The sequence below is a fragment of the Ambystoma mexicanum genome, chromosome 1q, assembly GCF_040938575.1.
Source record: "Ambystoma mexicanum isolate Mex_15411 chromosome 1q, UKY_AmexF1_1, whole genome shotgun sequence".
NCBI classification, from domain to species: Eukaryota; Metazoa; Chordata; class Amphibia; order Caudata; family Ambystomatidae; genus Ambystoma; species Ambystoma mexicanum.
Window position 1 is genome coordinate 1,119,878,655 of NC_090922.1, and position 26,769 is coordinate 1,119,905,423.

A 26,769-nucleotide genomic window follows, 5' to 3' on the forward strand; every position below is an offset into this window, starting at 1 on the left:
TCTCGCACCCCTCCAGATCTTCAATAGAGTTACATTGGGGTGTACCACCCATTGTACTCTAACTGTGCCTTAGGACACTGGCGCTTGGGGCACCCCTATAAGGCAACACCCCAATTCCCTTGTCTTTGTAAAACTAACTTTACTTACCTGCAATACTGAAAGAGACTCCTGATGGACTCTGCCATACGAAACATTTTACCCTGCTTTCCCGCCTTCCCTGCTCCACCCGTGGCCACTGGTGGTTCAGTGATCCAGTTGAACAGAGACTCACATAAGATAGCGTTGGACTCAAGTTATTAAAAGTTATACAAGCTTGGAACAGTTTGCATATATGTTTCAGATAGTTTTACTATGCGATTTGCTTCTACGAATGCTATTCTAAAGTTACTACAACTGTGGTTTATCCACCAACGAATACTCCAAAGCGATCCTGTATTATCCTACTGTTGTAAAGTACTTACTTGACTTGTGAATCATCACCTCTGCCTTAGTGTATGTCATGAATGCCTATTTTTTTTAATACAACTTTTAAGTGCATCCGTTTTTTCTTGGACTAAGTGTATGCTCCCTGTTCTTTGTAACTCACTACAGCCCTCCTCCCTCCTTAGAATGTGCCTGGCTGCTTGCCATTTTACCAAATCTTTGTGTGGTTCAAGCCTAAACTAGGAAGTGGAACCCTGTTCACCTAAGGTGGGCTTTTCCACGTTCTGTCACAGATAGCAGCTTGTGTAAAACTCTGTAACAGATGACATAGAAGAGAGAACGGCAAATGCGGTAGTCACCTGTAATAGCAGCTACCGTGTATTAAACACCATGTTGGGTCACAACCAAATGTGAAAAAGTCTCAGTTTTGTAATACTATCTTATTCACATCTTTATTTGGTCTGGGGTGCAATTTTACTCTCCATTTGGGAACCTAACAAAAATAAAGCTAGCAAGTTAGCGGGTGGCCAGGTTCAAAGGGAGCCATAATTACTGGTGGAGATATGGCTACCTCTTTGGAGAGGGAGTTCTAAGAAGTCAGCTTAATCCATATGAAAATGCCACATGAAATATTGATCTGTCAATCACCACACGAACATTTAGGAATTCTAGGGGTTATTGTAATGGGGAATCACTCAGACCCCTCATCAACTAATATTCATGATGCCTTGGCGAGTTCCAGCATGTATTCTGAACTAGGGAGGTGTCCGCCCCAGACTCTACATCACTATAATAGTAGCTGGGAAGCAAGGAGGAGCGATTTCCTATAGTAGGGGGATTTCATTTAGTTAAACGTCAAGTGCATGGAATGAAAAACGTGGGTAGTCAAAAAAGGAAGCCTCTTAAATTCGCGTGTTTATTTGCTATTAGGGCTGGCATATAATCACTTCCTCCTTCTGGGTTCAATAGCTGGATGGCCGGTCCATGTCAATTTGAGGGGATGGGGAGGCAGGGGGGAAATCAGGTCTGCATAGTGGCTTGGGATCCAAAGGCAACATTCTCTATGGTTGGTTTAAGCATGGGGACTCGAGTGACTGTTGAACCCTGGTAGCATACACTGTTGGTGCCTTGTGGTTCATGCATGGGGGGGGGGGGATTTCTGCTTTGCTCGGGATTATTATTCCCTTTCCATTAGCTTCTTCCCTGTGTTCCGTGGAGTAGAAGAGACGTGTGTGCAAGCCCCTTTTTCTCAACAGGGGGCAGGGAAAAACTAAAGGTAATGAATGGTATGTTTAGTGCACGCCGTAAAACGGTCAGCTGGAGCAAAAAAGTGATACAGCTCTGGTCACTGGGGGTACGACGCACAGTGACTAGCCAAATGTGGATTTCCCAAAAAGCAGAAACATTGTCTGCATTCTGTCAGGTGCAGAGAAGATGACTGGAAAACCGAGTCTGGGGAGAAAAGTCCACCCAACGATCATCATTCCCATGAATTATAATGGATACGTTTATGCTGCCAAATCCATGTTGGGTCTATTCTAACTGGAGGGTAATTTATTACATCCCAATTCCCAGAAAACCAATCCTAAAAGCACTTATCGTACCACTAAAAATACAACTTCTATGAAATGAACAATGCATGACGGTTTGTGAATACCATTTTTATTTTGTTTATTCATGAATGAGCAGCGCAGGTATAGTACAGATTCCGGGGGGGAGGGGGGAGGAACACGCCCAGGCCCACGCCTGAAGCTAAAATACCAAAACAGAAGTAGAAAGAATTCCAGGAGGGTCGAACACGTTTACACTCGAATAGAATACCTGCAATTGTTTCAGTGAGGGACAATGGTAAAGAAGAAGATAGCAGTAATATTACACAAATTAGGTTGACCAAATAAGAACAAATACCTTAGTATAACAAATAATTTGTCTTGAAGTTAATGTTTCTCATTTCGAAAGTAGCTTAAGTGGGGCGACCCAACGCACACAGCTGAAGTTGCAGATAAGGTGCTGAAATTCAGTCAACAGGCGCCTGATGCGCATTGGTCATGCTATGGAATAGGTTTGCCACTAGCCTCACCGGTATTTGCCTGATCGCCTGTTAAGTTACATTTGCCAATAAATGTGCAACTTTAGGACGCGTTTCTTTTGTTATTGAAGTATATATTGGAAGCCCCAGACGGTCTGAATCAAGAGATGCATTTTTCCTTTTTGCAAGCGTAATGTTTTAACAGCAAATATTGCTCAAAATGTTACCTTATTTTGACTTATGACATCCATCTGATAGTACTTTACAAGCTTTTCCTCCACCAGGTTAGCAAGATCACTAGAATTGTCCAATGGTTCTCTAAAAAATACAAAAAAGTTCACAATGAAAATGTTAGAATTACAGGCTTACATTTAATTTCTCTAAGGTGGAGTACTAGGTGATCTAGGCGAAAAAAATACTTTCTTCTCCAGTTAAAATCCATGAAAGAAAAATGTACATTCCATCAAAGATGTCAGTCCCTTGTATGAGTAGATTTGGAATAAAGCTGCTACTTTCCCCTGGCTCCAGACTTTTACCATCACAGAAAAAAAAAAAAAAAAAAAAACAATCTAAAAACAGACCCTACACAATTGTCCTGCTGTTTAAGAATCATTCATTCATTCAGCCTTGCGCATTTTTTTTCTTTTAGACTGCAAAGGAAATATATAGTCGTAACTAATTAGCAGCAAAGGGACTCTAAAAAGAGACCTGCACTGTCCAAGACGCCAGCATAGGTTCAAGATCAGTTACTTATCATGGAATTCCTAGGGAGCCGCACTTTATTATTAAAAGTTATTTTTAAAGTTTCCTAGACCTGCGTGATTATTTGCACAGCGAAAGCATCAATTATCATTGTCCTCATGTCGCATATATTGCTGCCCACAACCCAGATGGCACTAATTGACATGGGGCAGAGATCAGTGAAAACGGTAGCAGTGACACGGAGGCTGTGGAAAACCTCATGCAATGACCCTTGCGCCACTAACTGAAATCAAACTTAAGAAGAAAGGAAAAAAAATCAATTTGCCCCTTTGACTGTAGAGGGTATTAAAGTTAGAGGCAGGCTGGGTAACCTCAGCTCCACTATGACTCTGCACATGGTCGCCATCACAAATCTCTACAAGGATTACACAGACATGGCACGGAGGAGTGAAAAAAGGACAGATTTTCAGTGTTTCCACCCATTTCCCTAAGAGCACTTTATTTTTTTAGAAATGTGAAGATTTGGTACTTGGACATGACAATTAGTAAGAAAAGAGTAGTTAGTCCGCCATGTTTCCATATCAGAGGATTTTTCCAACTGACTGAATTGTTCATACTCATTAGCAGGATGTTGGGATGCAGAGGATAGCACAGGGGCAACACGCTGATCTTGGAAGCAAGACCACGCAGAGCAAAAGAGGTTGGAATCCTGGATCCACGCTTAGAAACCAAACTCAGGTACGGTATTAGGCGTGTTAGACATGAATAAAATACATTTTAAAAAATAGCCAGAGCAGAAGCAGTACCACAGCAAGGGGTTTTCCAAGAGAGCGAGTTTGGGCACATTTAGACGTTATGATGAGGGTTTAAGTAAGTGATCAATAGTCAGGCTCAAATCTCAGTCACTCTTCATACTTATTTGGAGATTTCATGGGACATAGTTGGTAGAAGGCTGGGCGGCTTTAAGGAGCAGTAACCTGTGCCTGTCATCACTTTATAGGTATCGCTGCACCTATGACGTTTGGGAAAGAAGCATCTTCACATCTCCTCTCTGCGGTTGCAATGAATGGTATGCTATGCTTTGCCCAAAAGTCACACTTACTGCAACGCCCATTTTCTGTGCTCCTCCCTCCCCCAAGTTTCCTTCTCTACTGAATCTGGCTTCTTTCTTTCTCTTAGATGATTGGCGGTAGGTATTCATCACAACCCTCCTTTTTGCAGTAACATCGACCATGTGCGCTCTGAGGCCTACGGTCGTGTAGCACTTTATAAAAATTTAAATAAATAAATTGAGCTGGACCTTTTTTGGGATGATCTGCTATTACACAAACATTCAATTACATTTTATACAGCTGCTGAAAATTCTAACATAGGGTGCAGGCTACCTAAAGGTATTGCAGGAAATATTGCATACCTGTGGTGAACAAACATTTGTGTTGAAGGACACTGCGCTACTTGGTAAGAGCAACTTGGGCCTGGAAATGTGAAGTAAACCTACAGTATTGATGCGTTGCTGGGGCTCATGGTTGAACAACCCCTGAAACACAATAGTACTGAATCGGTTACTAATAAAATGAGTGAAATCGACAAGATGTAAGCAAAGATCATTTCACCAGTATAACCACATAAGTTATCAATACCCTTTCCTCAAACTTTTAAACTCTCAATCCATATCGCTTTAATCCAGTGTTCTGAAGTTGATACTTTTTATAGCACCTTTACTCAAAGCTCTAGTTTAGAAAGACTGTGGGGACAGGGTGCTGTATAATGTTATGCTACTGAGATGTATAAATATTTCTTTTAATTTATGTGTTAGCCATATCACAATTACCTTACATACTGAATAAAATATAAATTTTACATTAAATCAGTCAAATATTATAAACAAATTAAAATCTAAAATACCAATTCATTAACAGTTAATTATTCAACTAATCGGGTAAAAAAAAATCAAGAGCAATAATTAAAGCGGTTTAACTTATAGGTCTGTATTCAAAATGCATCTCAAAGTTCCTTACTTTTATGAACATATTGCCTTAAAAAAGGAATGTGTTCTGAATTTAGATCCCGATTGTATTAGAAGGTGCTTAGTAAATTATAGCAAACCCATGTCCTTACAAAGAAGATAACATGCTGATTGAAAATTGCCCTAACGACGGCTCAGTATTGCTAGGCTAGGAGGCGGATTAAATCTGAATAACATAAAAAGCATCAGAATTTGAGGACAAGGAAATGGCTGCGGACAAGCATTTAAATATGTTTTGGGAATATCTTTGTATGTTTATTACCACTAACCAATGAACTTTATGACATGTTCCTTTCCTTGGCTTTCTTAATGAATTGTGTTTAATAGTCTAAAATCTGAACTCAAATTAGCCTTCCACTTAATTAACTCAAAAACCACTCAATCATATCTCTAAACTTTATACTTGACAGCCGCCTCCACTCAATGCACTAACAACCAGGGTGTTTATATTCTGCCCATCTGTTTACAAATGTTCCAATAGAAAGCACATCTTATATTAGCCACAGTATTTGAAGAACTGAGGCCCAGTTCAAGTCGTGTAGCATGGACAGTTGATAAATTTGAAAGAACCAAAATGCTATGCAGTAAGATTCAAGACCATATAAACCACGGTATGCGAGTGAGCAGTGAAGGCTTAGTCTCAGGAGAGCATGAGTAGGGTCAGGGGCCCTCAATGAGTCCAAACAGTATGGCACACAATAATTCAATGTAGACAGTCAAGTATAAAAATACAGTTATTATAGGCCTCCTGAACACACTGAAAAACAGGTAGCATTAGCGCATAACACTGCAATACAAATATATACAGTAACCATAGGTTCAAATAGACAAATAACCTAATAAGCAAAGTAGGAAAATATTTAAGATGTAGTAAATGATGGAAAAAGATAGATCACAAGACAGTAACCTAACTTATGAAGTCCAAACCTTAAGTCACAAGAGCCACAATGTTTCTCAAGAAACATGTGTTGGTGATCGTTTTAACTTCTACAACAATGTTATCAGAGGTCATCAGAGGTCAGTTAGTGTTGCCCTTTCTTCCAGACCAAAGGCTAACCCAGAGGCTGGATACAAAAACAAAAAAGGTGAGTGGAATGGAATAAGGAGGCAACTGGACTTGTTCCCAATGTTCTCCTATAAAGGACAGAGGTTGGGAGTGGGGCAGACACAATGCATTTACTTAACCTCCCCCCCCCCCCCGACATAGATTCCACAAGATGATTTTGTGAATCGTCTGGGGGCTCAATATTCCACTGTTTGTTCCAATGGGAGGTGCTCAGGAGTTGCAGGTTGGTAGATTCTTTCGGTTGAAAGGAAACGCAAGATGCAACCCTTTTTGGAGGCGAAATGCAGAATCCACTGATGCAGACCTCTTCAGGATAATTCATAGGCTGGACAGTCTCTGCACACAGGCGACGACAGGCATGCTTCGAGTCACAGTCACAGCAGCTACTCCAGGACAGGTTCCAGTGAAGATGGAAAGCTGCTATTCGGGGAGAAGGTTACTAGTGGCACAAGCTGGCGACCACCCAAGTTCCAGACTTGAATGCAGAATGACAACGCTTCTGGCGAGCTAGCACACAAGAGAGCTGGTCAGTCCACCGGGCAGTCTGGGGACACCTTGATAGGCTCAGAAGGGCAGGATCCTCAAGACTCTGTCGAGACTAGTTGGTCCCACTAGCCCAAGGACTGAAGCACAGCTCAGGGTCCTTCAGTTATAAGCAGAGGAGCAGGGCTTCACTGGGCTGGTTACTGAAGGGGATGTTGTGCCACCTCAGGAGTCGCCTCCGGATCTTCAGCAGGCTGCTCTTCTTTGAGGGATTCTTGGCTCCAATGATGATATGAAGAAATGGCTGCTTATCCAAAATCCGAGCTGGAAGCAAGTCCAAGGCCACCAATGGTAAGGATCTGCACCATTCAAATAGCTAGCAGTTGTCCAATTGGCGACAACTACTAGTTTTACATCCGCCCCAGAAGCAGACTTTATAGCACCAGTGATGTGGACTGGGACTAAACTGCACCACCCCCTTCATGTGCGACATGCACACAGAGGCATCAATAGCCTGCAAAAGCGGCAGCCTTCCCAGGCAAGTGCATGACCTTATCAGGGCTTTCCTGACCCAAGAAGGCAGGAAGAAGGCCAAACTACAATATGGCCAAAGAACAAGTGGAAATCTTGTGGCATACCCATTTTAGGGCACTAGCCACGTTTGGTAGCAATATGCAGTAAACGTGAATGTGCATACCAAACATAATGCAAAATCAGAAAAAATGTAACTGCTGCCACCAGCTTGTCTTTAGGCCCAATAAAACAAACCAAAAGCCCACGTGTAAAAAGCGAGTCACTGGACTGTAAAGTGCTGTCTGCAATGTTAACAAGATTTAAAAAAGAAAACGTTTCCCAGACCTGATGGTCTGAATGACATCAGTTTCACCATAACAATGAGCAAAAGGCAGGGGAAGTGAAGTTGAAGGCTTTACTTCCCTTCAAAAAGTCAGGGCAGGATAAAAAGGGAAAAAGAAAAGAATGGTGTTCCAGAGAAACTATGGAGGTAAAGTTACAAAAAGAGAAATCTTTCCTAACACTCGCTCACTCACTCTTAAACTAGGGACAGTGGCATCTAATCCACCCCTGGATAGGTTTCCTGTTCCAGTTGGCTATACATCCTAGACAGTCAAATCAGTTGTCATTTAAGAAGATACTGGTTTCTTCTATGGCATAAATTAGCTTAGACTTATAATGGGTACAAGCAATTAGTTGCGATTATTCTTTAGTTAATTGGGTATAAAAGGTAACTGGGGAAGAAGCACATACTACGGTAGGTATTTTGAAACTCAGATGAAAACAAAGTTCAAAACTGAGCAAAGGTCGAAGTATATGCCACCATTTATAAATCCCAATAAATGCATGCCTTCTCTATTGTCACTAAAATATTATTAGTCTATTTACATAGCCAAGGTATGTATATTTTGAAATGAATACAATTAAAAAGCTAGAACTCAAAGAATATATACATTTACATAATTGTTTACAACAAACCATTTTAAATTCATCCCACCTCTTATATCGAATACCAGGGTTTTCATCCAAAGTGGCGCACAAAGTCACAATCTGCTGTGCAACTTCCTCCATCATGGCCTCTTTATCAACTGACTCATCAGGACTATAACATCGATAAAAAGGATCTGATATGTTAAGGATGAATACCTAAACCAGGGTGGAAAAAAAATGTATTTGTTTCTTTTTCAAATACAACAATACACGGGATATAAAAATGTGCGCACAAAAAAGCAAGATGAAAAAGAAGATAACTATTTCAACACACACTATTATATGATAGTGCCATGATTTTATACACCACTTCATACTGGAGTTCTCCCACTACAACAATGAAAGGGCTCAGTTGACCGTCAGGATCCAAACAGGTGATTGGGTGTTGTACACAGATTTCTGTAGCACGTGCTTAACTTAGTGAGCCATACCATCTATATGTGGCAAATGATGAGTCCCAATACATTTCAGACCGGACTGCACCATTTTCCCAGACACAGGACTGTCAGCATACAATGGTTGGTGTTTAAGAAAACCCCATAGAATTCACCTGGGAATGTCACCTTTTTTCTTTCTTCACAAAAATGTGGTATTGTTCATGATCAACAATTCTTGTCAACAGAGATGCATACAATGCCACAAAGAAAGATTAAAACAGAAAAAGCATAATTCTAAAGCTTTTTATTTCAGGATTCAATGTTTAAAACAATAAAAATTGACGACAACAAACTATTATAATTCCTTCAGATAACATTCATTCCACCTCCATAGTACCTAATCAGGTTTTTTTGCTTTGTATGTATTTTTACTTTTTCAGTGGCTTTACATGCTACCAGGTATATATCCATGTGTTTGGTTTTTACAAATGTATTCTAGAAATTAGTTGTTTCAACCTCCATAATGACCAATTTCTTTGTCTGGCAATTAAGTGTTCCTCAGATCATCCCTTGACTTGACCAAATGAATACATGCAGACCCCTTCTTGTACTCCCACCATTACAGCCACTTAACAGTGCCTAGAGCCGACTGCAAAAACGGTGCAAAAAGACAGTTTTCCTCCCCCACCATGCAGTTTTGGAATGACAATCCCATTCATGTTCAAAATGCAAGCACCCCTCATACAGTCCAAAGCAAAACTCTACAAAAAAAGGAGCAAAACTATTAAATAAAATGTAGGCAGGTAACTGCCTTGTTTTGCTACAAAATCTGTAACCAGTTAGGATGGTTATAGGTGAAAGTATCAAAAAAAAAAAGAATTGAATGCCCTTTTTTTCTAAACCAAAACGACCGAAAAAAAGGGTTGACTTTTTTTTTTATGAGGGGGTTCCCACCCCAACCCCCCATTTTCTTTTTAAATTTCTTTTTTTATGCATACCAAACTAAAAAAATATCTAAATAAATTTAAAAAAAATTCAACCCTTTTTTTCGGTCCTTTTGGTGTCGAAAAAAAGGCATTCGATCCTTTTGTTTTAGATCCTTTGGCTGGACACTGTCATACATACCCTGGGAGTCTTGGAATATGTGAGGGCAAAGAATCAAAGAAGTTCTGTGGTGAGTGCAATGCAAGTAAACCTGTAAACCTTAAATGTCTGAGCCTCCCAGCATTACCAAACTCATCCGAAATATTGCTGCAGAGGTAGATTGTACAACATGCATCATCCATTACTGCGATTGCATGGCAAAGAGTATGTGCCTCAAGACACAACAATGGTGGAGGAGTGTGGGAGAACTCCAAAGATGTACACATCTGCAATATGTTTCCCGTTTCTATCTTCCATAACAGCAGAATAACGTATTTGTTCTTTTGCATTTTAAGTAAGCTTTGACACCTAAATACACAAACAAAAAAGCAGGCACCACACAATAAAAAGGAGGCACATCACCAGAATGGGATAGTCAAAAGAAAAGTATTGCAGGAGAACTGCAAAAGTGGTAGAAGTTGTTGAACACAAGTAGTCCAAAACGGTCAGGTAGATTCAAAGCCAGTTATTATTGGTTTATCCACGATTGGTTGCAATTTACATTTTCATACACTGTTACATATCTTTTATAACTAAAAACCTTGTTTTATTTACAATTCATGTCAATGAACAATCTTTTTATTGAAGAAACTTACCCGGGACTCTAGGGGGAAAAAAGAAATATTTATTTCTTTGCATCTTCTTATTTTCTTTGAGTCACATGATTTCAATCTGTTAAAAAGGCTGTCTGGACAAACTGCAAAATGAAATGGGAACAAGCGTTACAGAAATGCTTCAAAGGTTTCCAGAACGAGGAGGATTTGCTGTACATAATCTTTCTTCTAATAGTTTAGAATAACATTTTACTATTTTGCGTTTCTGTTTTTATGCAGTGCTTTTATTCAAAATGTTTTACAAAATATATACAAAGGCCAATAAAGGTGAAATAAAGGCAAAACAAAAAAACATTGCAGAACAATCAAAGAGATACAACATGATCCCAACATCACATTGTGCAATCATTTTTTGAAGTATCATTGTTGCAATAAGGTTGTCTACAGGAAGAGCATTCCACAACATAAGTGCCAAGAGCTTTAAAAACAAAAGCCAGAGAGCACAGGGAGGATATGGACAAAGGGAGTCGTTGATGCAGCACAACAAACTACAGGACAGCTGAAATATTTTAGGACGTTTAAGACAGAGAATTAAGTGAACACGCTGGAATTTATTGCATGACAAATGAAAGCTACTTCCGACAGGTAGAGTATCTTATAAAAAATAGTATGCGGATGACCAAATGAAAAACAGGTTGGAAAGGAAGCACAGGACATTTGGGAATACCAACATTTAGACCAGAAATGATTTCAGTGGGAAAGTAGAAAAGTCTGCAGTAAAGGTTTGACAGGAGAAAACGGCAACAAATTGACATTTTCTAAACATGGCACTGATGCATTGACATGCTCAAGTAACTGCCAATAATTGATCCTGGAAAGAAAGAGAAGAATCAAAAAGAAACTAAGTTAAGAGCAAAGAAAGCAGGTTTAACAATGGACGGATCAACATATAATGAGAAAGGTTTAGGAGTAGAAGACTTTTAGGAGGAAGAAACCATCTATGATTCGCTATAGAAAAAGAAAGAACAGTGTCCAGGATTCAAAGAATCCATGTTCTAAAGAAAAATAAAGATCTCATGCCAGAGTATCATATGCACAAAGTGAACCTCAAATCCAAAACGAAGAAATGACTACAGTCAAAAGGAATGGTATAAAGTGTGGTGAGTTGAAAACAAGAGCTTCTTCATGTACTCTAATGAGACTTACAGTTGTGTTAGGAATATAGTCTACGTTCAGCATTAAGGCATGCAACACAAGCACAGATGCTAGTTCCGGTTTTCCCCATTGACCACAATGAGTGAACCCAGTACAAATAACTATATCTCTTTGTGACAGGTTTTCCTTCTTATTTTCTCACATTTGCAGCACTTGGATACGAATGAAATGCCAGTAAAACTTGCTTTACAAAAATGGACATGTACATCTGTGAAGTTATTAGCAATTACTGTTGCCAGTAATGTCATCACATACTGGACTGTAGCCTACACTTGCTCAGAGATGGTTTACAAAATGAAAAGGTCAGTATTGTAGGGGTTGTATGTAGCATTGTGGACTATAAAGAACCTTAAACTACACCCTTTTCCCAAAAGGGAGTCATGATGTGGTGGTAAGAAAGCAGATGCAGTGTGAGGTCTTCAAGGTTTTTGTTGCAGATACTTGGGGCATCCAGGTAAATCCTGTCAGCATAACCACCCGTAGGACGAGGGCAATTTCCCCTCGTACACAGTAGGTATGTGCTATATTGCTACATACATGTGTGGTAAGACTCTAAGATTTATAAAGTGACCATTTGACAATGATGAGGTCTCTCTATGGAGCTTCTTATAGCACTACTGGCAGATTTCATAAAAAAGTGTAGCGTTTTTCACTAGCTGGTTTGAAACTCTCGACTAATCTTTATCAGCATGGCTTTGAGGAAAAGATGACCTTTACGTAAATCCCAAATGCAATGCTTTCTGCAAAAATGCCAGTGGTTAACAGAACATGCAGCAGCTACTCCTATTTGGTAGGCTGAGTGGCACAAGACAAAGGCAATTAATGTGTGCTCCTTAACTTGCTTGTCAAAACATGCCCACCAATGGCATTACTGGAAATCAAACTAAAAAAGGTAATCTTTGCCTAACCAAAAAGGTGGTCAACAGGTTAGTCTATAGACCGGTGTTTTGAGGTAGGATGTCTTGAGCAGCAGGTAGGTTCTCCATTAAGGTACTTTAGTTAGATGCATCGTCTTCAGTAAGTACATACAGGAGCAAGGATTCAGTGTTCCCAAAATCCAGACTCCATCTTCCAAATGACTCTGTTGGAACGCCAGCAGTATGGTATTCTACATTCTCTCCCATGCCATACAAGACATCAAACACCATAAAAACCGGGGAAGAGAAGCAGATACGGCATACCACCTTTCTGTACAGAGAACACAAGCACAAACCCATGCATTTGCACATACACACATTCCACTCAGAGTCCCCTCGGAAAGAGAGCAGTCTGAATAGGCACGGAGCAAATAAACACTACCCACACAGGCAACCGAGGGCAAGAAGAACTATATATATAGCCAGATGCCCCAAACCACTCACTGGGAAGGAGTTGCCGCCAAGACATCAAGGCACATAATTCTGTACCTTGTCCAAGAGAGAACCTCCAACACTTATCCATCTCACACAAAACACAAAAAGGTATACAGTTATGCTACTCTTATTCCACTATTCACCTTCTCACATACTGCCACTTAGCATACATTGCCATGTGTTTCTCTAATAGTACTATGGGTGTCAACAGACACCACAAAAAATTCCCAACACTCACTGTTAGGGAGATTTATCAATTGTATGGCGATTCCCCTCTACCTGCGAGAACCCGCCCCAGCACGTTTTGCTGGACGTCTGGACCTTTTTCTTGTTCTCCTGAATGAGGGGACTCTTTTCCGCTCATTCATTGTTTTTGCTCGGATCATGGGAACCCTGTTCATTGCGTTTTTACTTTATATTATGGAGTCTGCATTCCTCCACACTTTTTAAAGGCATCTGTGTTTCACTTTTACAGCACACATCACCCTTTGTGTAGTGTTGCTGGGAGTCCTTTTTATGTTCTTTTATTTTCCTTAATAACTACTGTTCTTAGGGTTAGAGCAATACTTTTTATCCTCCTTAGATTTTCCTTTTGAGAGATCAGCAAACACCAACATGTGTGGAGTGCTGAGGGGTTACCTTGTATCTGCTTTCTCTCTGCTCCTGTAACATTTCTGTTACAGTAACAAGCATACAAGTATGGTTGGTGGCAGAGAACTTGGTCTAGCGACTTTTGTGCTATTTTTGATGGCAGGCTGTCTTCACAACTGTGACTATGCACAGTAGGGTCACCTTTGATCCAATATGGTGGCTCCTTTCTTTTTTTGCCATTTCTTGTGTGGTTGTTCTTTCTTAGTGCTCCTTCCACCATCCTGAATGGGAGAGGTCCTGGTTTGTTTTTTGTCTTTCGGCAGGAACCCTTTGTGTAGCCCACCAAGGCTCCAGTGTGTATGAGATGAGTGAAATGTGTGTGTATGAGGAAGCATGGGAGGATCCCGAAACTCTGCTATCCTTCGTCTTCTGGAATTCCTGAAAGGATCCAGTTCCCACTGGGGTGCTGTCTTTCCTGATTGGACAGGCACAGCCCCTTTCTGTAAACGACAGGGAGTGTTTGCAGAGGAGGAGTGTGAAGTCCTGATAAATGTTGAGGATCTTGAGGCAGAAGACAAGTCGACCACTTGAACAGAAGATCTGAAGAAGACGACCAGAGACGCCTTCAGCCCCTTCGAGCAACCGCAAAGAGCACACTGCTGTACTGACGCCGTTTTCAAATTGACAGAAGAGCATCGAAGAGGACGACTCCTTCCCTTTGGTTGGTGGGACCAACTAGTCATAAGACAACCTGGAAGGCAAGCCATCCCACAATGTGCTGTGACCTTCCTGGGCTGTAAACCACCCGGGGACCTCTGACCATATTGCAGTGCATAGTCTTCCTATGAACAAATCCTCTCAGAACTTTGATGGGCTCCAGTTGGACCTCCAGAGACAAGATCCCCCCTCAAAGTCCCCTCACTGAAAAATCGAGGCAGATTGACCGGGCGGTAACGTTCATCCTTGGAGCCTGTGAAAAGATGCCAACACTGCAGACCGACGTTGGAGCATGAAGACTCGCTTGCTGAGAGTACATTCTCTCAACTGCTGCTGCGACATGCCTTGCAGAGTCTCTCCTTTCGTCACCACAACCAATCGCTGCTGCACCGTGAAAGAATCCAGCTGCATCTTCATCACTCCTCGGGCACTGTGGGACACAAGTTCTTCTTTTTCTTTTTGTGATGTTTTTCAAACACCATGATCTTTGTTTTTTGCTTTTTTACCTCTAGGTCATTAGCAGCTGTATATGTGGTCAGTGCAGACAGCTAGCGTAAGCCAATTGGGGTCTGATCCAGTTGAATGAGATCGTCCGCATACAAGAGTCTTGGGATCTTCTCTTTACCCAATTCAGGGGGGAATGCTCGTGACCTGATTGAGATTTCTTTATAGTCCCCAAAATATGAAAGGAAGAGGGCTGGAGCTAATGGGCAACCTTGTTTAACCCCTCTGTCAGTTGTTATAGATGATGAAAGCAGGCCACTGGTGTTCAATCATACCTGCATTGATGTGGAAGCATGTAGAGCCTGGATAGGATTCAAAATCTCCTGTGGACAGTCCCATCTGGTAAGTTTTTCCCAGAGTTTCCTACGGTTGACCAAGTCAAAGGCCTGGGAAAGGTCTATAAATGCCAGGTATAGGTTCCAATTGGTTTCACAGGCTTTTGCTTTTAAAAGACTGAGGATGAAGCTGTTTATGCTAGTTTCTACTCCCTTTTCAAACTGGGTAGTTTGAAGAGGGTCATTACAGGGTGCACTTTTTGCCCACTGATTGAAGCGATCCAGCAAAAGGGAACCATAGACCTTCCCTAGAATGTCGAGGAGGGCTACTGGACGAAAGTTCCTGGGGTCATCCTTCCTTCCTTCCTTCCTTTTTTAAATATGGGGATGATGACCGCTGAGGTCCAAGTAGGCGGGATTATACAAAAGGTTGTACATTTGTAGAAAATTAGACTCAGATTTGTCCATTCTTCTGGGGCAGATTTCAAATTCTCATTTGGCCCTGGTGCCCTTGATTTCTTTATTTTGGATATTTTGTCCAAGATTTCAGTTCTATCAGAGAGATCAGCCCACAGTGCTGTCGTCTGGGGTGATAAAGGGCCCTCAGTAGAATCTGGAGATCTGAAGAGTGTTGAATAGAACCCGGTCCATGATGGTTCCGAGATGCTGTTCAGCATCATTGTAGATGCCTCTTTAGCTCGTGGATTAAACAAACTCCAAAAGTCTCTAAGAATTGGATTTTTGGATTTGTTCGAACATATTTTCGGAGTCATGTTGATGTAGTATTAGACGAAGGTCCCGTAGCCAGCTTTTATACGCTCTTGTTGTCTCCTTTACATGCGCCCTGTTGGAGGGCGTGTTATTTCTCGAAGCCATCCTTTTCGCTCTACGAAGGATGTTTCGCTGTGCCACCAAGAGGGCATCGGAATTGTGTGTGTGGTATGTTTGGTTTGCGTTTATCCCCTTCGAGCTTTTTATCATGGCTCTATAGGGTTCCAAAAGTGGTCTATAGTCACTATAGTTATTACTCGAATATTTGCTCGTGTAACCCTTACCCGGTAGCCTTTTCCTTCCAGTTCGATTCTTCCAGAATAATGGGCTGATGCTGGTTTTGTAGAGGCCCATTTAATAGCCAGCAAATTGTGGTCGCTTTGGTTGGTCTGTCGAATACTGGAATCTGTCAACCGAGCTAGCAGAAATTCAGAAGCAAAGATGTGGTCTATTGTTGAGTGGGCCATACCTCATTTCCATGATGGTAAAATGGTAGAATCAGGAAGTACGGATGCAGTGTTAAAGAGTTGTCTGGCCATCATCAGTTTATGCCAAGCTAAGCCTTGTTTGCACGGAATACTCTGAGCGGGACCTGTGGTGATCGAACTAGCCGTTGGACATTTGATGTTTAGGTCTCCACATACTATGACCTCACATACCCCGAACTCTAGGTATACTGAGTCCAGTGTAGAAGTCACTATGTCGAACAGTGAAGTCTGTTGAATCGCTTTGTGGTTCCAATAAATGGACATCACCAGCAAGAAGGTGCGCTTGTGCTGTTCTTCCGCGGACTCCTTTCGCAGCCAAGAGATGAGTACCGCAATGACGTAAGGGGACTTCAGAATGATTTTGATTATTTCTAGTCCCACGCCCATCCGCACTGCAACGATTAACACTGAAGAAGGCCTTCCTTTGGTTCCTGCTAATGCTTCTGAAAAGGCAATCTCGAATCCATCCAGTGTTGGTTAAGATTTTAACCAAACTTCTTGAAGACATAGGATATCATATTCCCCTAAGTTGATATCTCCAGGAATTGTTAGGTGTAAAAATCCTCTTGTGTTCCAGCTCACCAGAGACAGTGAATATTGCTCTTGGTCGGTTTCTGAAAGTTCTGATGGCTATTTGTGGAGGCGTGTAGACAAAGCTTTTGGTAACCAGGCCCATGTGGAGGAGTTGAAATTCGGTCTGGCCCGAGTCACCTTTTGATTCTCCTCTAATAGTGTGGTTGCCTTTGTATTTAGAGGGTTATGATTCCCTACTATTAATTTACTCACCTAAAGTATTGCTCCTGGTTTCTATTATGTTGACTACTTAAAATAGTACTTACCAACCTGAATAACTTTGCCTGGTTTATATACAATGAATATGTATTTTACTATAACTGGTGTGTAAGAGTTTCTTTGGGCCTATGTATTTACTAAGTTCATTGTACTTAACTACAGCTCACATCCTCCTCCTAATAAGCTTGGCTGCTCTGCCATTCTACCAAACCTTTGGTTAGTACATACTTATACTAAGAGTTGGGTTCTGTATACCAAGGGATAGTTTTGTAGAGTCTTACCTCAGGTGGACTTTAAGAAAAGTCCCCAACACTAACCATCTGCATACACCTTTCAGTGTTGCCACAATATTCACAAACACATCAGTTGGCATCTATTACTAGCTGATGCCAGAGAAAGGAACCTAGGTTAGCTCTGCACCAAAACACTTGAAAAAGAAAGTAAATGTGCACACACCCCTATGGGATCCAAAGATACACTACCACCTTCACATTTGGCATGCAAAGCTAAGTGTCACTTTGCACAAGTTTTGCCATGCACCACTTGCCAGTCCAAAAAGTGGCATAAAGTCACCACTCAACCGGTTACTTTTGACACATGCGCTAGATTGGCACACACCTCTCTACAAGATGCCAAAATGACCACTGGGAACACGATTACCTCTCGTGCATCACACACAGACACCAGATTATCACTGACATGTCAATTATCAGCATGCATCACCTCATACCTACTCCACATGCAGGACCATCAGGCATTAGTACAACTCCAGAATGACGGTGGTAACATTTCATCAGAAGAGATTTTATAACATGCAATTAAAGCAGATGGCAAACATGCAAACTATTACAGTTGACAATATTACACATCTACCTTGACAAGGCATTCGAGGAACAGCATGCAAATAGGAGTACATTGGCATTTAAAACATCCTTCCACATTCCCCAGGCCCTCTAATTCTTAATGTTCTCTACAACTTTACAATGAACAGATGACAAAGGTGTGGCACCACCAATGAGGATTTTGGCAACTGTGAACCCACCCGCACTGTGCTGCTACAGTACTAGTTGCGGGCGAAAACATTAGCGGGCACCAAAATGACATTAGCCTTCACAGTGTGGATAATCCATTCTGGGGATTCCAGCAGCGTTGAGGCAACTGCATCACAAACCCCTCTTTTGCCCAAACCTTTAGGCTAGCCAGGCAAGAGTCAATTAGTTTTAGACAACCCGCCCCCATACATCACATAGTACCCAGTTCCTCATCACCTGCAATTGCCTTATTGCATTTTGACAATGCGGTTTAACCAAACAATCTTTTACCGGGTTCTGGATGAAATAATTCAGCTTCTGCCGCTTATGTCGCACAGAACGCCTCTACGAAAATTACAACCCTTTCTGGTGCCCTCCTCACACATTCCATAACACACGATGCACGCATGCTCACTATGTGCTGTCGTTATACATTGTGACATTATCTTTCTCGATGAACTACTAATGTGGATGGAGCTCCTGTCACCAAACATAGCGAATAACGTATGTGCCCGTCTAGTCCCCAGTGGTGGCACTCCCAGTTTAAAGTTGTACCCATGTTCGTCTCCATTCAAAAGAATATATAATTTTAACAACCACCTTTCCTTGTTTTCAACTTTCATTTTAAACACCCCTGATTACTGAAGTCAAGGAGGATGTATAGGGGTGCTAACCCCTCCCCCGTCAACTGAGTACAGATAACATGATAGGCAGATCAAATAGTTCTATTATTGCAGACATCAGGATTATAGTGCCTTTATTTAAGGTAAAAAGTGCACATGGCACTGTGCATATTTGGGTTAGAATGACCCAGGAAGTGAAAGGTGCTTTAAATATCACACACACATCATAAGTGTATAAAGATATATTATGAAAAGGGATACAAAGAGAGTAATGCTTAAATAAAGAATAGCTCCCTGTAGAAGTAATTCAGTATCAAACATATTTCAAAATGGATGACTCTAGTACAAAATGGTGTCTAGTTTTAAGCCAGGTGTGAAAAACCCTGACTCATGCCGACAAGCAACATTAGAGAGTCTTTGGCAGCATTTCGCAAGTGATATAGTTGGGTTTGTTAGCCAGGAAAAGCAGACAAAATTAATGAGGAAGGTATTTGGCAGGAGTTGAGAATTGTCAAATGGATTCAGCGAAGTCTAAAATAAGCTTACCAGTTTTATGTGTGTCAGAGAAAAGTGTGGATACCAGCTATGCTAATATGGGCTTGGTGTATACCAGATAAGCCACCCAATCAGGTTACAGTGAGTTTTTTTCTCTGACTAAGAGGACCTATCAAAAGCATACGCTGACCAAAGTAGTAATTTCCCCATCCAAATAGCCTATATAAGCAGGTTGAAGGCAAATTGTTGTCGAGTGTTTTTCCAGAGTGTCTTGTACTAATAAAGACTGCTGAGAAAAACTCCTGGGTGCCCGATTTTCTACTGCCTCGGTCTCTGAGAAGTGTTCATAGATGGGAGATGCTTGATGGGATGGGAAGAGGACCCCCCCCACCATTTCACGTCTGTAAACAATTACAACACCCTGATGTTTGAACACGTCTTACCTGCATAAAACAATTAGACATCTATGTGTATTTCTCACCTTGTCTTCTCATCACAGAATTGTTACACACAAGCATGTTCAAGTGTGCATGCATTGCACTGTTTTCATGTCAACAAACAAGACATATCACAGAGTAGGTAGAAAAAAATCAGGCTTATGTGTTGCAGGCATTTACTGTGGAGAATACACAGAATGCGGGGCTTTGAAATGTTAATAGCCCCTTCCCCAGTGAGCTGTGACTTGTCAGGGAATGGGGCCATTGGCACCTTCCATTTCACACTTGTGTCTGATTCCAGCCCAATAATAAAAGAGAAGACCTGAAAGAAAGACTTGGAGAATAACCTGGGGCCTGTGAAGCCCAGCTATGACTTTACCATCACGTTAAGTCAAATCCTGGGTTAGTGCCAACCTGCAGTATGCAAAAATGAAAACAACCCTTGTGTTAGGATTTCACAAAGACAGACCTCTGTTTTACACTTCAAAAAAGCATCTTTTTGGCATTTTTGAGGACAAGGATGCATCCCACACCGCAGTTTAAGTGCCACCACCTGAGCCTGATCGGATCTGTTCCTCGAATATCGCTTATCCATCCCTTCTGCGAGCCATCACGTCCCACCATTCCACTGGTGCTTTCCGGTGCATTTTGCTTTGCACATACAGTGAAGGGGCCTCACCCAGGGTTTAATGTGGCCTAGGGAATTACTCAGTTTATGCCGCAATGCTTTGGGAGGCCCACCTCCCACCAACTGCTGCTGGGAGTATTGGAGGGCATCTCTGCACACACATATTCCATTCACTTTTATAATCCTTTTCTCAGGCGTCGCAAGACCTCCTTGGGTGGCCTCAAATGTTTCAATGTCCACACAGAGTGCCCAAACAAATACAGATGGCGTTACACACCATAAAGACAGAAAGGGAATCCGAGACCACATCAATACCAGAGTTTAGTACCAACAGAAAAGGGGTCAAATGCGCCCTTAGCTTGTGTAATTTCAAGCATGGGAAACAAAAAGTTAAAATCAAAAATAAAGGTTCCAATGTCAATCACAAACAATCCAAGTACAGATTATAACAAAATACTTACAATCAGAAAAGTAGACATATGCAGCTTCATACGTGAAGGGAGATTTCCCACTGAAGTCATTCACAAGCCCATCTACAGACTAAAGGAAAACAGACAATTACGTTTGTGTTTAATATTTGCAATGCACATTTCCTTGTCATTCCAACAGTTTATATACATATCCGATTGAATTGGAGTGAAATGGTTTATTTAAATTTATTTTGAAAAAACAATCAAAGCAATTGGTGGCTGAAAGAATATGACTGAGCAATCAAGCAATCTCAAAATGTAACGCATACAAGTCTACGTGGCTAATTGGGAAACAGCATGAAATTCATAAAAAGGCAATACACCAGTGCCAATTATAAAATGTTGAATTATCTGAACGAGTTGATTAACTTTTCATAACCCTATAGTGAAACTACATAGCACTAAATATTTTAAACACTAGTGGCATCCACATTAACAAAAAACTTCAACCGACCCCCACAAAAGAAAACGAATGCATCATAAAACACACATGCAACTGCGGTTATGTCCATCTGATAAGCAGAAAAAAAATCTTTGTTTATATATGGTCACCATCTGTTCTTATCTGCTTTGGTTTTAGCTACAATTACAGACAGATTTCTAAAACGGTCAGTATACAGTGCTCCTGGCTCTTTGATTTCTTCCTGCTTTCTCTGGTATATCCCACAAGGAGACATGTACGCACTGCGCATTGATACCTATAAGCACTCACTTTGGAATAAGTCGCAGTATTGTGGTGGCCTGGGGAGACTCAAGGCTGTGTATAATACTGTGACTATGTATTCAAACTGCACATCAAGTGGTTATAGCCACCGTGCCATTGCCAGAAACCTTTGAAGCACTGAATAATAGCTAGCATAATGGTTTTACAATAGGTTTCCTCTGACTGCCAGTTAAGCCATTGTTAGGCAAGATTGTATGCAGTAACCTGTGGGAGAGTGCACCAGCTTTGTTCTCTTCGCAATAGTTAACCGAACCTTTGGTGTAAGGGGATGTCCAAGCCCCAGAGGGGGCGCTTCTGGCCACCCCTTCCCCTCTGTATCATCTCCCACCTTTCCTCTGAGAGGAAGGGGCGTCTCCATGGCGAGAACATCTGGCGTGCCCTGGAGTCGGCATATAAGGTTGGGGACTGGAGCTCAGTCTCTTTCCAGCCCTCCCCCCCCCCCACCTGAACATTGCACATTGCTGGAGTTCGCATCAGCAGGAGTCGTGCTCGTGATTGCGGGTAAGTTGGCGATGGGTTTTTGAGGCGGCGCCATGTGGTCACCGCAACGAGGGACCGCGCTCGGCTGGCCTGTGGGTATTAAGGATTACTGTAGGGCATTTTTGATTTCTGTGGGGACAGTGACACAGATCAATCGTTGTGGTCACAGCGACACATAGGATTTTTTGTTCACCGTTCGGGTGTCGTGATGGCTGGTCCGTTTTTCTGGCACTGTGTAGATAAGGGGGCCGGGTTAGCTATTGTTAGCAGGACGGAAATTGGGGGTTTGTGTTCGTAACACCGGTACGGGGTACGGGTTTGTGAGGTGCTATTACGTGCTGTGTAGCGAGGGGGTTATTCAGAGGGTCAGTGTTATGTCAATAGACCCAGGGACGGTCACCAGGCCGCATGGGCCTGGTCGACTTTTCAAATTTAAAGTATATATGCACGAGTCCAGGGACGGGCGCCGAGCCGCTTGGGCTTGTCCTACGTTCCGAATGTAGAGTGTTTATATACATATGCCAAGGGAAAGTCGCCGGGCCGCAGGGGTGGGTTCGACGTTTCCGATGTGGAAGGGTGTAATTACAGGCGCCCAGGGGATGGTCGCCGGGCCGCATTGGGGTTGTTTTAGGTTTACATAGTTGAAATGTTTAAATCACATATGCCTTGGGACGGTCGCTGGGCCACATGGGCTCGTTTTACTTGGCGACCTGAAAGTAGTAAACGCATTTGCCCTGGGACGGTCGCCGGGCCTTTTTCTGCTATGCGATCTGAAATTTATTACATGCATGAACCCTGGACAGTCCCCAGGCCGCGTGGGCTTGTTTAGCTGTGTGAATCTGAAAAGTATAATTACATGCGCCCTGGGACGGTCGCTGGGCCGCGTGATTTTGTTCTGCTTTGCATCGGAAAATTAGTAAATACATACGCCCAGGGTTAGCCGCTGTATGGCAGTAGGGCTTGTGAGGTTTGAGGTATCGAGCTATGGTAACGGCCGCGGGTGTCTATTTATATGCCACCCCCTTTTTTTAGAGTGCTTTCAATTCTGGATTAATTGAATTATACGAGGGACGGCCAGGGAGAGTTCACCTGGTATTTGTGGCAGATAAAATTAAGCCGGTAAGATAGCTCAGCGGGTCGAGCGCTCGCTGCTGCGATCTGAGCGTGATCTGCAGGTCGCAGGCTCGAATCCCGGCAAGGCCAACTCAGCCTTTCATCCTTCCAATGTCTTTAAATGAGTACCAATTTTGGTTGGTGATATTGTATGTAAATATGTGCTCTGTAAAGTGCTTTGGATAAAGGCGCTATATCAATAACATATCATCATCATTATATAAAAGGCTAATCCCCTTGAATATAATTTGATTACTACATGGGTGTACTAGGGGGCAAACACTTACGCCGGATGTCAATTTGCTAATATTGCTCTTCTTTCACTTGTGGTCAAGATGACCCACCCTCCACCCCCGTTTTTGTCCGGTAGCGCCCCAACAGCAATATTATTGAGGAGCCGATTCTGGCAGTCACCTTTTTTTGATGCGGTTCAATGAGCGTTGTTTAGATAGAAGCCAAGCCAGTTTTCAGCGGGCGGTAGGTTTGCAATTTTCTCATGATTGTTCACCTAATAAGGGGGATGAAAGGTATGGGGGCCTACCTGAAACTTGAGAAGAACAATCTTTGGTTCCGGAAGCACCTAAAAACCTTCCTCTTTGCTTCTGCTTTCTCTCCCCCTCTCGCCTGCTGAAGTCCTGGCTGATACTGAGACTGCACGGGTTACCTGTCCACCCATCTGATCTCGGGCCCAAGCCCTGCCAGTTGCACGTTTGCGCTGCCTTCCTGGCAACCCCTGCACCTGGGGACTTTTCTGTATCCCTACAGTCCCCTAACCAGCACTTATGTCTGCACTCACCCTGCACTTGCCACCAGCTGGTCGTTCTTTATTTATTTTATGTTATTATTATTCCCGCGTGTATTGCACTTTCACCTCCACCCCGCGCAGTTTTCTTTTCCCCCTTCCCTTGACACCTACCCTAGTAAGATCGTTGTCCGTCTTCCTCTGTTCCCCCTCCCTTGCCTCGTCACGCCTTGAAACACTTATACTTAGCGTTATAAGCGTCATATCATATTATATCATGCCGCAACACTAGTATGAAACAAAGCTAGGGTAATTTTGTGGGGTTGGCGCCGATCTTGGAAACAGGATGACACAGAGCAACAAAGTGTTCACCGCATGCCTAAGAGGAACAAGTTACTTACCAACTGGTAACTTTCTTTCGACTGGATGTTCCTCCAACGTATTCCTCATCTTTGACATGTAAAGTCCATAGCTGTGCTGCTTCGGACATTTTTCTGCAGAGGGCGGCCTGCGCCGATGGCGTCGGGACATTGACCCAACGCCATCGACACAGGACTGCCCTCTGCTGAAAAATGTAACTGTGTCCCTCGAAGGCCTCCGTCAAGGGTGATGTCATCGGATGTTAGAAGTAGTTTGTTATAAGATGTTTGTGTCCTCCAACGTATTCCACATCTTTGACAGACTCTCAAAGCAGTATCATGGGGGAGGGGGGAATTGTTTAGATATACCCAATCAGATGGCAGAATAAGCACTGCTTTACCAAAGGCCAAATCTTAACCATGTAAAGTATCTAGGGAGTAATGCTTGACAAAGGTGTGGATGGAAGACCATGTTGCAGCATCACAAATGTTCCTAACCTGAACTCCGCGCTGCAGGGCTGTGGATGTAGCCACGCCCCTGGCGGAGTGAGCTCGGAAACCCTCAGGAGGGTCCTTGCCAGCCAATCTGTAACATTCAGAAATGGTGAGGATAATCAGCCTGGACAAGGTCTGTTTGGTAATAGCCTGTCCTAACCGGTGTCCAGTGTAACCCACAAAAAGTTGGTCGTCCACTCTGACACTAGACATCCTAGAAATATAAAAGCTCAAAGCTCTCCTTGGGTCCAACCTATGTATTGTCTCCTCTTCCTTACTAGGAAGAGGAGGAGGATAGACAGCAGGAAGTACCACCTTCTGGCTCAAATGAAACTCCGACACTACCTTAGGTAGGAAGGACGGACGTACCCTCAGTACCTGCTTGAAATCCCTGCCTGACCTTGTCCCATTTTTCCGCCTGACCTTGCAATGGCGGGCGCAGCGCGGGATGAAAACGAGGCTCCAGCCTCGTGGCCTGATTGCTAGGCAACCGAAGGCCATGTAAGTGGGAAACATCCGCCGGCAGGCGCAAACGCCAGCCAGGAGGCGAAGGCCAGAGGAAAAGGCCTTGTTTGCCAATGGATGCCGCCAGCCGCCTATTCCGACTCCAAGGACTAAGTCATCTAGCTCCACTACCACATCCCACCGCTCGCCCAGTTACTACTAGTCTGCAAAAGGTGAGAGCCCTATCTGGTTGCTAGCCATGTCACTTGTGCTTGCAGATCAATGACTATTGTTTACGCATCATCTGTATAATCTGCTGACACCCGGCCAGCACCGTACGTCCTATTAGAGCTAATCCCTCATTGTGCCCCATTGCACTGCCAGTGTACCACCAGAGACTATATCACTGATTGCCCTGATCAGATCACTTCAGCACTGTACTTACAGCCAGTGCTCTCCTGTGCCGCTCTTGCCCAATTGGCACTCTGATCCTGTGTTTACACTGTATTCTAATACTGTAGCTCACAGCCCAGCTCTCAGCCGAACGCTGTCCCACGTGCATCAATGGTATTTAGCCTAGTTTGTGTCTTACCTAGGATTACCGCATTTAGCCCAATGTTGTCCCATGTGCCTTAATGATATTTAGCCTAGCTCGTGTCCCGCTTAGTATTATTGTTGTTAGCCTAATGCTTCTGCATGTATGATAATGTTATCTAGCCTAAACTGCACCACTCCTAGGATTATTGCTACCAGCCTACTAGCACTTTACTATTGACTACGGTATCTAGCCTTATTGGTGTAGACAAAGTGAGCCTAGCCTCATCTTACACCACCCCCACATCCTTAGCTATGATAAACTGGATATTGTGCATCATGTTCCCCTTCTGCCTTGTCCCAGCGGACACCCCATGCACTGGCAACCACTTCCTCACCCTCAGTAATGGGCTTACCAAACTAGCTTGCCCAAGACACCATCCCATCCCCTGTCCTACCCCCTTCCTCCCTACCATACCTCCTTTCCCATCTTCCTCCATTCTCACTCCCAGTCCCAAGGACCCCTACATAACCAGTAAGGAACACCATCCCACCCCGGCCATCATCAATGATCCACATGTACTCCCCAACCCTTCAATCAATGGTAAAACATACCCTATCCTAGGATATAAGAGAACACCCCGATTAAGAGCATGCACAAGGTTACCACACCACAATACAACACCATTACCAGGTCCCAGCCACCCAGATCACCCAAACCTACGGCCCACACAACAAATAATAAACACACTCAGCCTACAGTAACTAAAACTACTCCACCGAGTTGCCCACCAACTAAAAATACTCTTACTAAGGATCCCAACCCCCCATTAGTCTAAAAAATGCACTCATCAACGCCCGCTCCCTTGGAGCCCACGCCATTGAAATTCATGACCTCATCATCAAACTCGACCTAGACCTGTTAGTAATCACAGAAACCTGGCTACACCAAGCCTCAGGTCCTCTGTTAGCACTGGCCATCCCACCAGATTACACCATTCTCAGATCTGATAGAACCACCACTCCAGGAGGCGGTGTTGCAATCATTACTAAAAATACCATCAAACTTAGATCAAGTTCCATTGAAATAATCGCAGAGTACGAACTACTGCTCGCTAAACTCACCTTGAATGAAAACACCACAATTAACATAGTGGTCATCTATAGATCCCCAGCACAAACA

The 26,769-nt window shown here is 42.8% G+C and overlaps 1 protein-coding gene across 1 annotated transcript in view; it reads right to left on the reverse strand.

Moving 5' to 3' along the window:
• Nucleotides 1-26,769, reverse strand: part of STXBP3 (syntaxin binding protein 3) — a 639,289-nt gene that overhangs the window by 486,584 nt on the left and 125,936 nt on the right. Inside the window, exons 5-8 of the mRNA XM_069641861.1 lie at nt 20,687-20,765; nt 10,349-10,449; nt 8,240-8,388; nt 2,680-2,770 (exon numbers count right to left, since the gene is read on the reverse strand). Of these exons, the coding sequence (XP_069497962.1) occupies nt 2,680-2,770; nt 8,240-8,388; nt 10,349-10,449; nt 20,687-20,765 (420 nt within the window). The remainder of the gene's footprint in view (nt 1-2,679; nt 2,771-8,239; nt 8,389-10,348; nt 10,450-20,686; nt 20,766-26,769) is intronic.